The 11,081-nt window shown below is 33.0% G+C and overlaps 3 protein-coding genes across 5 annotated transcripts; 1 reads left to right on the top strand and 2 right to left on the bottom strand.

Annotated features, from left to right (window-relative positions):
- Positions 1 to 189: 189 nt before the first annotated feature.
- On the bottom strand, positions 190 to 1,462 carry LOC149958310 (ribosomal RNA small subunit methyltransferase NEP1). Its single transcript, XM_090164919.1, has 6 exons — positions 1,183 to 1,462; positions 930 to 1,031; positions 728 to 869; positions 602 to 660; positions 384 to 533; positions 190 to 317 (listed from the first exon to the last, which is right to left on the bottom strand). The coding sequence occupies exons 1-6, from the start codon at positions 1,315 to 1,317 to the stop codon at positions 204 to 206; spliced, it is 702 nt and encodes a 233-aa protein (XP_090021045.1). The 5' UTR covers positions 1,318 to 1,462; the 3' UTR covers positions 190 to 203.
- Positions 1,463 to 7,406: 5,944 nt separating this feature from the next.
- LOC149958309 (myotrophin) lies at positions 7,407 to 8,464 on the top strand. 3 transcript variants are annotated; one of them, XM_090164916.1, is made up of 2 exons: positions 7,407 to 7,497; positions 7,692 to 8,463. In XM_090164916.1, exon 2 carries the CDS (start codon positions 7,703 to 7,705, stop codon positions 8,054 to 8,056), a length of 354 nt encoding a protein of 117 aa, XP_090021042.1. In that variant the 5' UTR covers positions 7,407 to 7,497; positions 7,692 to 7,702; the 3' UTR covers positions 8,057 to 8,463. The 3 variants fall into 3 exon arrangements, with proteins under 3 accessions (XP_090021042.1, XP_090021043.1, XP_090021044.1); XM_090164917.1 differs by having other exon boundaries at positions 7,408 to 7,501; positions 7,692 to 8,464; XM_090164918.1 differs by having other exon boundaries at positions 7,422 to 7,518; positions 7,692 to 8,464.
- Positions 8,465 to 9,037: 573 nt separating this feature from the next.
- On the bottom strand, positions 9,038 to 10,061 carry mRpL21 (mitochondrial ribosomal protein L21). Its single transcript, XM_090164915.1, has 5 exons — positions 9,948 to 10,061; positions 9,694 to 9,885; positions 9,418 to 9,634; positions 9,253 to 9,356; positions 9,038 to 9,193 (listed from the first exon to the last, which is right to left on the bottom strand). The coding sequence occupies exons 1-5, from the start codon at positions 10,024 to 10,026 to the stop codon at positions 9,090 to 9,092; spliced, it is 696 nt and encodes a 231-aa protein (XP_090021041.1). The 5' UTR covers positions 10,027 to 10,061; the 3' UTR covers positions 9,038 to 9,089.
- Between the last annotated feature and the right edge of the window lie 1,020 nt (positions 10,062 to 11,081).

The raw sequence follows: 11,081 nt of genomic DNA, 5'->3' as shown, positions 1-11,081 counted from the left end.
ACCCTAACTTTAATTAAAGAAATATACTTGTAAATAAATATGCTAGGCCTTTAAAAAAATTCTACAAGTTTGCCATTTTGTCTAGGAATTATTGCAATAACAAACCAGATTTGTTCAATGCCTATTTTTTTCCCATTTCAAGAAATTTATAGACCGGAAATGAGAAGACATTTTACAATTTTTTTTTATTAAAGCTTTGTACATTAATGAATCCCCCAAGCCTCTTCAAATGCAGAACATAGTTTAGTACAAGTTAACGCAGCTGATAAGGGATATTCACTTAGTGCTATTGTTTCTTCCGTATATGAGGGGTCAACCTATAAATTGAAACACATAATTATCACTAATAAATTAAAAATTATCATTGCAACCATGATACATACAGCACCATGAGCCATAGCACCAACTACTATTGCAATTGGGTCTGTTTGCGGTACAAGCTCACTAGCTCTCACTAAATTTTTACTATGAAATGATGTGCCAATTTTTCGGCAACCTACAGGAAGGTGATCTGTTACGGGATTTTTGATTACCTGTATTATCAAAATAACATCATTATCAATCATAAATGAATAAACAGATTGTGCAATTTTTTTCATACTTTTAAAAGTTTACCAGGTCCATTAACAGCTCTAATACTAAGTTTATGTAACAACTGCACTGTAATGATATAATTTACAAAATGACAAAAATGTTTACACAAAAAAGATGGTAAACTGGAAATTACCCATTAGCCCAGCAAATCGTTTGAAAGTTCGGGGTATCCTTGTTTGTGGATTTATTTCAATCAAAACATTTTTATCTGTATGAATGTAAACCTGTAGCAATCCAGCCCTGTTAAGAGGACTGTCCAACAACATCAATAGACACTGAAATCATATTAATTCGTTAATTTTAATATTCTAGGTGATTGAATTTTTCATTTTTACCTGATGTGCTATGTCTGGACGACATAATGATACATCTTTATTAAATTTCTTTAGTTGAGATTTATGATCATCACAGTTTAAAAGTTCGAAGTTCTTGCCAGCCTAAAATTAAATACTTGTTAGTTCAGTCTAGTTGGTATAATTAATTAGTCACTCTTTGGTACAGCCGTACAGCCGTACAAGTCACGTTTAAACCAAGGCCTACATTTAACGCCGGCTTACACACAAACAATAAGAAAATAAACAAATTTACCTTAACGGTTTCGAGATTTGCCTTCTCTAAAATTATAATTAATCTCTTTTCTTGATGTTTTATGTGAGATGGAACGCCACTTTTAATTATAATTCCTTCATCTTCATCGTCCACGCGCTTCCGTTTACCCGACATTTTTCATAAAATTGCCTGATTCAGGTCACGCTCATTTACAGTAGCGAAATTACCGGGAAATTGTAAAATATTGAGTAGTAATTTAAAATTCTAATCTGGTTTGAAATAAACACAAATTGTGATACACTCAGATATTTGTTAATTTTGCTGAAAGGCTGAAACGGGAGTCTAATAACTTTTTTTGTCTGCTCTGAGCCTCTGACCACTATGGCTCTAACTGCTCGATCCAGGGCCTACGGTCTAGGGCTGTTCAAACTTCAAAGTATTCTACATTATTCGATTTGAACAAATTATTTGGTCATTTTTAGGCAAAACTATTCGCACCGACAAATCGAATTCTTGTTTTCAAAATTCTAGAATACCAAAAACCGACTATTCTAAAAATTATTTGATTTTGTCGATTTTAATCAAAATTTATCAAATTATTTCGTATTTGCATCAAATTTCAACCGCCAGAGGCACTAAGTTAGTTAGTAATAAAAACCTAGCATTCTTTTGGCATTTGATAGAATAATTTGATAAAAAAGTTAATTTGGTCCAAATTTTTAAACGTCGCGCTATTCGGTCAAATTATTTGGTCATTTTCGAAATTCGATTCGACAGATGGTTCCCAAAAACCGACGTATTTGGTATACGCCAAATACCTAAAAAACACTATTCGCACAGCCCTACTGGGGTGCTCCCAAAGTCGACAAGGGTCCCTTAAGTCTATCGGGAGCAGTAATATAGAGTAGTAGCACAGTGGCACTCCGTTACCTCCGTAGCTTTGGCCATGGCCGCCATTGTGGGCGCGAATTTTTTATGAATAGGAAAAAGCATGGGTGACGTTGTGTGACGTAGCACTGCCATTACTCTATTCTCCGGGAATATCGCGATTTACATTAGGACGTTTAATTTCTTGGTCCCTGATGCTCCGAGGTCAGTGACAGAGCAATGGAATAGAGCAAAAGTTTGGTTAATGAAAATAACTTTTTGAGAGAAGAAGAGTAGTAATTAATTTATGTTTTATTATACATGTATATAAATTAAATTAAATTATTAAATATTGTTATATATTATATATTATACATTATATATTATATTATTGTTCCGAGGCAGAGTATTTGGAATTTATTGAGTTCAAAGTTCATGGATTTTATGGGAAAATAAGTTAAGTTGTTAGGAAAAGTTTATGAAGTAAGCCTTTATTTCAAACTTTCTCCCGAAATACTGCTAATAAAAACAGCGTTTTAATTATGAAATCGCTCTCGCGTGCAGCTGCTCTCTAATGGGACGATGACGTCACTTCTTAAATGTTCTTGATCAGAAGTGTTGCGAGCCGTTAAAAAAATCGCCGTAATAAATTATGAGATAAAATAGCTCTTTATTATAAAATACGAGAGGTCACGAGTTTACGTTAGATTCATCGTGCAGTTAATGTTAGAGAGCGTGCGCATATTTTTGTTTTTGTTGAACTCGCGTGAAAAACACGAGAGCCTCTACACCATAGACATAATAAAGAAATAGACACCTTACGCGGAGTTTGATTTGCCAAAAATATACGGGAGCGATAACTAGCAGACAAACGGTATTTGTTCCGTATTCCTGTGGTACCACGTTTAAGCGACGCCTGTCGATTAGGCGAGAAAATACAAAATCATCACGTGACACGTCACACATGTTCGTGTTTGTAATATTTTAGGTACTCTGACGTGATTCGCGAATTTTTTGGCTGTGAGAATTTAAAATAAGGTAAATTTTTATTATAATTTTTAAATAAGTCAATTAATTCTTTCAAAACCCAAATAAAAAGCAGCAGATGATCTTATAATTAAAAACAAAAAATTCTAATTGCGAAATGATATTTTGTCAAAGGCTTAAGTAACTATCGGGTTTGTTGTGGTTATGGCTTGTTATGGGAATATTCTGAGATTCTAAATTGTAAACAAAAGTAAATGGAATTTTGATGAAAAGGATGATTCTACCTTGGATTAATAATGATTCTACTAAAGGTATGTAGCTATTGTCCTTGAAATAAAATTAGCTTTGACAATTTAAGTCTGATGGCTTGACCCTTCATTTCTAGATTTTTGTCCTTCGCTAATTTGTGGAGTCTGAGCTTGCAATATAAATTAATAACTTTCTTAATGATGATGTTCGATTCCAACTTCAGGATCAAACATGTTCGTGGTGATCTGGTAAGATGTCCATGCCAACAATATTTCGTAATACAGCAAGTTCTAGCAAGACTACATTTCTTTTATAGAGAGAGGAATATCTCTTCATAACAACTAAACAAAATTGGCTAAAAACCAAGGAGATCTTACTCAAATTATAATAACATAATTAAACCTACACGAAATGATCCTTGGTCAAAATTTAAAGGTGAGAAGTTAGCATTACCGGTTTTTTCTATTTCACTTTCAACTGGATGTAATTTCTTTAAATTAAATAAAAAAATTATTTTGACTATTTTTACTTGTTTTAATTCTATGGAAACCAAACCAGAGTTGGAATGGCTTTTGGTGTGACCCACCTTTTGCCATTTACAATTTGTATATCCCGTTCTAAAAAGTGATCATTACAATTAATTAAATCATGATTTGAATGTGTCGCGATTTACAGCAATTGTCCATTGAGAAAGTATTGTAGGTTTAGATAAGGGAAACCTATAGTTATAAAAAGATTTTAAATAAGAATGAATATTCATTGAAATAATATGATAGTTTAATCCTACTTATAAAGCGCCACTAAACTTAAGTGGCGCTTTGGACTAGGCGCCCACTGGCTCTCTGTTTCGTATCCGTCCTGCCTTCCACAAGGCATTGTCTCCGTTACGAAGCAAAGGCTTGTGGAAGCCAGGACAGAGACGTTACGAGGAGTAGTGAGCGCTTGGCCTAGGCCATGTAGTACCTAACGCTTAGGAATATTTATCCGGTTTAAAATCAGACGCAAAAACTTAAGGAGTGAATTTGATAAACGGGTAGTACTTTTTTCTTAGCTAACATGTTTCATAATTCGTTTTGGTGATTTTTTTTTATTAAAAAGTTATAGAAAAAGTGTTTTCTACTAAAAATCTTGTTTTTATTTGGTAAAAAAAGGTTAATTTTAGTGTTTTTACGCATTGCAATAACAAGTAAACCAATACCGGAAAAGGTTTCATTCCATAAGTAGGATTAAATTATCATATTATTTTGATGAATATTCATTCTTATTTAAAATCTTTTTATAACGAAACCTACAATACTTTCTCAATGGACAATTGCTGTAAATCGCGACACATTCAAATCATGATTTAATTTGTAATGATCACTTTTTAGAACGGGATATACAAATTGTAAATGGCAAAAGGTGGGTCACACCAAAAGCCATTCCAACTCTGGTTTGGTTTCCATAGAATTAAAACAACAAAAGTCTAAATAATTTTTTTATTTAATTTAAAGAAATTACATCCAGTTGAAAGTGAAATAGAAAAAACCGGTGATGCTAACTTCCCACCTTTAAATTTTGACCAAGGATCATTTCGTGTAGGTTTAATTATGTTATTATAATTTGAGTAAGATCTCCTTGGTTTTTAGCCAATTTTGTTTAGTTGTTATGAAGAGATATTCCTCTCTCTATAAAAGAAATGTAGTCTTGCTAGAACTTGCTGTATTACGAAATATTGTTGGCATGGACATCTTACCAGATCACCACGAACATGTTTGATCCTGAAGTTGGAATCGAACATCATCATTAAGAAAGTTATTAATTTATATTGCAAGCTCAGACTCCACAAATTAGCGAAGGACAAAAATCAAGCCATCAGACTTAAATTGTCAAAGCTAATTTTATTTAATGACAATAGCTACATACCTTTAGTAGAATCATTATTAATCCAAGGTAGAATCATCCTTTTCATCAAAATTCCATTTACTTTTGTTTACAATTTAGAATCTCAGAATATTCCCATAACAAGCCATAACCACAACAAACCGGATAGTTACTTAAGCCTTTGACAAAATATCATTTCGCAATTAGAATTTTTTGTTTTTAATTATAAGATCATCTGCTGCTTTTTATTTGGGTTTTGAAAGAATTAATTGACTTATTTAAAAATTATAATAAAAATTTACCTTATTTTAAATTCTCACAGCCAAAATATTCGCGAATCACGTCAGAGTACCTAAAAGATTACAAACACGAACATGTGTGACGTGTCACGTGATGATTTTGTATTTTCTCGCCTAATCGACAGGCGTCGCTTAAACGTGGTACCACAGGAATACGGAACAAATACCGGCTGTCTGCTAGTTATCGCGCCCGTATTTACCCCCCGTAGAATCTTGGGTCTATTTCTTTATTATGTCTATGCTCTACACGGAAATATTAGGAAGCGCGCGCTCCAAAAAATAACACATTTTATACATGTATGCGTATATACTATTTTATAGAAAGAGCTATTAAAACTAATCGCAAAAATAATTTTTTATACCGAAAATTAATACATTGCGCCACAGATTAATTTTACCTCAATTGTTTAAAAAATACCCGAAATTAATTTTTCATGATTTTTTATTTAGTCCACAAATTTGTTTCAACATTTTACATAAGTAATGTCTTACGTTCCATTTGGGGTCTTCCTCATTTCCTTTTTTCACCGTTACAAGCTTTAGGTAAATAGCAATTCCAAATACATATTATTTTTAGGGGTTTTTATTTTGAATGGACGCTTCAATAAAAGATACCCGGTTTTTACTCCCCTCTCCAAATTCATCCGGGAAGGAGCTATTTCCGGTCGGTTGGTTAAACGGTTATACTCTTTACAGACGAGGCTTATAAACCCGGGTTTAGATCCCGTTTTTGAAACCAGAGCTTATTTAGCTATACTGAAATGTGCTATAAAATTTAACTTTGGTTTACTGAACCCAGTTTTATTAGCCTCGTCTGAATAGGGTATTAGAATGGTTAGCCAAATGTCGTATTTAAGCCAATGTGAGACGCGTTTTTGCCCTCATGAGAATTTTGCATCAGATAAGAAATGCGTCGGCTCACATGTATAAGGAACAGAATAATGTTAATTTTCGATAATATATTTTAAGGTAAAATATATAATGTTACAAAAACTAAGTATAAGAAGATAATATTATTATTATTATCATCCTCTTATTGTATAAATAATTAAAATTATACGGAATATTTTTAAATTACCGGGCAATTTTAAAGCAGAGTTAATTCATTTCGTATCTAATTATCTTTCGGAAAAAGATGAAAACTAATTCCTTTAGAACTAAACGTATTACTTTTGCAGTACGGTATGCAACAAGTGTTTCCTTTTAAGTAACTTTTTTGGCATGTTAAGGCTTACCAAAAATCCGATGTTATGTTCGAGAAAAGTTTCCAGCTTTCTAATATTTCGACAAGCACTATATAAATAGTAACTTATGAGTCCTGGCTGTCGGAAATATTACTTCTTGGTAATTTCTGGGAAGATGTTTTATTTAAGCGCCTAAAAAAGCATCCGTGGTAGATATGACTTTTTTGCGGTAAAAATTTTTTTTAGGCCGGTTTAATTCCATGCCACAGACTTGGAAATAGTGATATTTTTAACAGGGGTCCTACGGGCTCCCGACCCCCCATAATTTTATTTTTATTGAGGGCCACTGGCCCAAGGGGGGTTCAGAAGCACCGTAAAAAAATAATTTCCAGAAATGTCCATGATATTTGTAATATATATTTTTTATTTAATTTGGGAGCCCCGGTGGCTCACAACCCCTTTGGAATGATTTATTTTAAGGGCCACCTGATTTTTTTAAGAGCCATTGGCCCCAAGACTCTCGCTATTTCCAAGTCTGCCATGCCATAAATTATTAACTAAAAACTTTATTATTCCAATTTATGATAATCACTAATCAGACAAGCTCATGGGGGAAAAACTGTTACATTATTTAAACCTATTTTTGTCAACATTATCCATAAAAAAAACAACATTTGTAGCTCCCAAATCCCAATTCGCCAAAAATTGCCTAGGGGCAGGACAAACGTATTCACTGCAGTATACAGTATTGCAATTTTTTTTGCAGACGATTATTAGCAGACAATTTTCCGAGAATTTAATTTTCTGATTCTGATAAGCTTTTTTTGTTCCGGACGTGGAAAATTATAAATACTGTTTCCAACTCTTAATCACATAAATTATAATAAATATTAGTGCAATATTACGTAGGTGTGCTTTTTATTTTTGTAAGAAATACTAACATTTATTTTTTTGTTAAATGTTTAAAAGTTACTGTTGTAGAAAAGTGGCTTGCGTCATTTTCCGTTTGACAGTTTAAGCTAAGGCCTAACCGCCTTATTCAGTCCACCCAATCATGACCCAATATACCAAACCATTAACATTTACAATTTTTTTCAAGGTTCCATAACCATGAGTGATTTTCTGTGGAGCTTAAAAAATGGAGATTTGGAACAGGTGAAAGAGCATATTGAAAATAATGGTGTTGACGTTAATGCTCCAATAGACAGTGATCGTCCACCAATTCATTACGCTGCTGATTATGGTCAGACAGAGGTTGTTAGCTACCTTTTAGAAAAAGGCGCTGATGTAAATGCCAAAGATAAACATGGAATTAGTGCATTGCTAGCTGCAATATGGGAAGGCCACACAAACTGTGTTAAATTAATGATTGAGAAAGGTGCATCAAAGCAAGGTTGCACGCCTGATGGGACCAGTTATATCGACGCAGCAGAGAAACAAGAAATCAAAGAACTGCTAAAGTGATGACTTGCCCTTACATTTGTGTCTGAGGAACGATCAAATTGCTCATGGAGTCTTAATTTTGGTGCGATAGACTTTGGTGGCAAAACTATATTCCGCTACGACTTTAATTTAAATTAGATTCCATTAATTTAATTTTCCAATGCTTGAGCAAATATTTCCATGATGTTTGTGCCTTAGGGATTATTGGTAAAAATGAAAATGATTGGTATCATCATGGAGTAAGTCATATGTGTTGAAATTTTCCTATCGATGTGTATTATTTATTCCATGATTGGTTAAAATCTGGCATTGTGTTATGAGGAATTGAAATTGTTGATACGAGCCATTTGAGATGTTAAAAATTGAAATATTGCGCAAGAATTATAATTATATGTAAACCATCCAACTTTAATACTATTTGTCATTAAAAATTTAATTAAATTAATATGCAAATAAAGTGTTGCTAGTAGTATTCTTTAAATAAACATCCATCATAAGTAATTTAAGTTAGAAGAAACCACCTATGGACTGTGAGAAGGATGATAAAATAAGTCCATAATTAAAAGGGATAATATAGCTAAATCCTAAACAAATTTGAAGAAATTTAAAAACTTACTAATAACTCGTACCGATAGGTCTTCGAGCAACGCGAAACTCGGATCCGAGTTTCGCGTTGCTCGAAGACCTATCGGTACGAGTTATTAGTAAGTTTTTAAATTTCTTCAAATTTGTTTAGGATTTAGCTATATTATCCCTTTTAATTATGGACTTATCTACTTTTTCGCGTATTTTATCATAAGTAATTTAAGCTTTTTGAATCCTTCATGTAATATTTCCAGGGGATAATTTTTTTAAGAACCAACTTATGGTGTCGACCAAAGGCCTTCAACACCAAAATGATAATGCTTATGCTTAATTTATGGGTCCTACACAAATTAAGATTGGGTGGCAAATAACTTATAACTTGGATTGCATATTTTGAATATAACTACAACAAATTCATTATCTACATATTTATATTTATTGTCAAAGATACAAAATGATAAGTAAGAAATTAAAGCAAAACATCATCTAAACCTTCCACGTCTTTCTTCTCATTAACCAGACTAGTTAGTTCAATTGTATTTATCCTCAGCATTGTGTACGGAGTTTTTATACCTATAAGAGGTTACAAAGTAACAATTATTTCGAAGGCTCGTTTTTTATATCATACTTACTCTTCATTCTTCTATAATTCTTTCGTTTCTTAAAACGGAAAATGGTTTTCATGTGAGAAAGTGACTTTTCAAAAACTGTGGCTTCAATCCTGGTCAAATCTTTACTACATGGTTAAATGTATTGATTAAGTGAGGAAAACACTTATATAAATTTAAGTAACATGCCTTAATAAAGGTCGACCAATCAAAGTAAAATCTTTGGACCCCAATAAAAGAATTTTCTCTAATCGGATTCGTTCACCAATATCCGGTGCTATATGACTTTGTACAATAATTATGTCCTCGTTTGTTATTTTAAATTGTTTTCCAGCAATCTGAACTACAGCAAAAAGTCGGCCGTATGATTTTTCAATAATTTGATGGTTGATTTTTTCAATGATAGCTTTGAATAAAAATAAGAATGTTATGTTTAGAAACTTAAGGGTAATGGATTCCATCAACCTTTGGCCACTAATTGCTCTTTGTCATTAGTTTCATGTTGTTGTGTTCCTATGGGTAAACTGGCGGTGCTGAAATCTTTATCTACAATTTTTGAAGTGTTTTGGGTTCTTAAACCGGATTTGAAAACAAAATTGACTCGTGCAGCGGCGAAAATGGCCGCAATACAACCATTTCTGGCAAAGATTTCCGTCCCTGAAATATAATTTATAATTTTATAAATATCGGAATAGTTTTCAATTTCCTTTTTAATTTACCATTAAAAGTTAAATTCGCTAAACGATTTGACAAAATTACGGTCTCCCTGAACAAAACCTTCCCAATGAGAGTCGCCATTTAAAAACGTATATGAGGTATTCACTGACATCTAGTGGGTTAAATAAAATAAATATATCTATGACCGCGTTTTTCAAAATATTTTTAAGGGTGTGCGCGCGTGAAACGAGTAAAATTCAAACGCCAGTGTGGTCCTTTAAATGGAATAATATTCCATATTTATGGTGGATAAATTTAGCTTTTTCGCCACTAGATTTAACAGAAGCTAGGGATGCCTGGCGCTAGTTACGTTAGAAACAAGTCGTAGCACGTGTTAGCCGACTATAATTATGTAGTTTTAATCAGGGCTGGACATAAGGCACTAGTCACGGCATTTGACTACTAAGGGGCTGTTCACAAATTACGTAACGTGGTAGGGGGGGAGGGGGGTTTTGGCAAGCGTTACGAATTGTTACGTGGGGGGGAGGGAGGGTTTACTGCAATGTTACGTAACACATCTTATTTTTAATATCGTAGAATAAAATTTTCATCACTTTCAGAAACAGTCGCAATTATTAAAAACATAAGCATATTCATTGGTTTACATAAAAATACGGTTGTAATTTCAAATGTAAATTACAAACAACAAAATTTAGTACCTGATCTTATAGTACTTTATTACCAGCGTATTAGTTGTTACGTACTATAATAATTTAAGGGGGGGGGGGGTTCGATATTTGTTACGTAATTTAAGAAGAGGGGTCTTTCCATATGTTACGAGGGGGAGGGGGGGAGTCCAAAAAGTGGTTTTTCTGCGTTACGTAATTTGTGAACAGCCCCTAAAATAAATGCTCTGACTACTAAAATTAATCGAAATCAGGGTGCTCACTAGTCATTTTGACTTGTGAAAATTTACGTAAATATTTATAATTAATGGTTAATATGGCGTATCATAAATTAAACATTAATCATCCTATTTGTTTATATCATGTAACTTAAGTGATAATAAACTCCGATTTTAATTCTGACAGGTAAAGCAAAATATTGGCTGTCCTTCTTGTTTTTATACCCCCACTAGTCAGTGACTATTAAAATAAATTAAGGTAGGACTACTAAAAAGAATATACTTATGTCCA

Source organism: Leiobunum rupestre, chromosome 2 (assembly GCF_980474605.1).
Source record: "Leiobunum rupestre chromosome 2, qqLeiRupe1.1.hap1, whole genome shotgun sequence".
NCBI lineage: Eukaryota > Metazoa > Arthropoda > Arachnida > Opiliones > Sclerosomatidae > Leiobunum > Leiobunum rupestre.
This window is presented reverse-complemented; position numbering and strand designations above follow the sequence as displayed.

What these genes read in the sequence shown, in the direction of transcription:
- LOC149958310 (XM_090164919.1), bottom strand. Translation starts at nt 1,317, where the DNA reads ATGTCGGGTAAACGGAAGCGCGTGGACGATGAAGATGAAGGAATTATA. An exon ending in ACGATTTGCTGGGCTAATGG is followed by an intron (nt 661 to 727) that starts GTAATTTCCAGT and finishes ATATCATTACAG; the next exon opens with TGCAGTTGTTACATAAACTT. An exon ending in GACCTGGTAAACTTTTAAAA is followed by an intron (nt 534 to 601) that starts GTATGAAAAAAA and finishes TTGATAATACAG; the next exon opens with GTAATCAAAAATCCCGTAAC.
- LOC149958309 (XM_090164917.1), top strand. Translation starts at nt 7,703, where the DNA reads ATGAGTGATTTTCTGTGGAGCTTAAAAAATGGAGATTTGGAACAGGTG.
- mRpL21 (XM_090164915.1), bottom strand. Translation starts at nt 10,026, where the DNA reads ATGGCGACTCTCATTGGGAAGGTTTTGTTCAGGGAGACCGTAATTTTG. An exon ending in AGCGAATTTAACTTTTAATG is followed by an intron (nt 9,886 to 9,947) that starts GTAAATTAAAAA and finishes ATTATATTTCAG; the next exon opens with GGACGGAAATCTTTGCCAGA. An exon ending in GAATTATAGAAGAATGAAGA is followed by an intron (nt 9,194 to 9,252) that starts GTAAGTATGATA and finishes AACCTCTTATAG; the next exon opens with GTATAAAAACTCCGTACACA.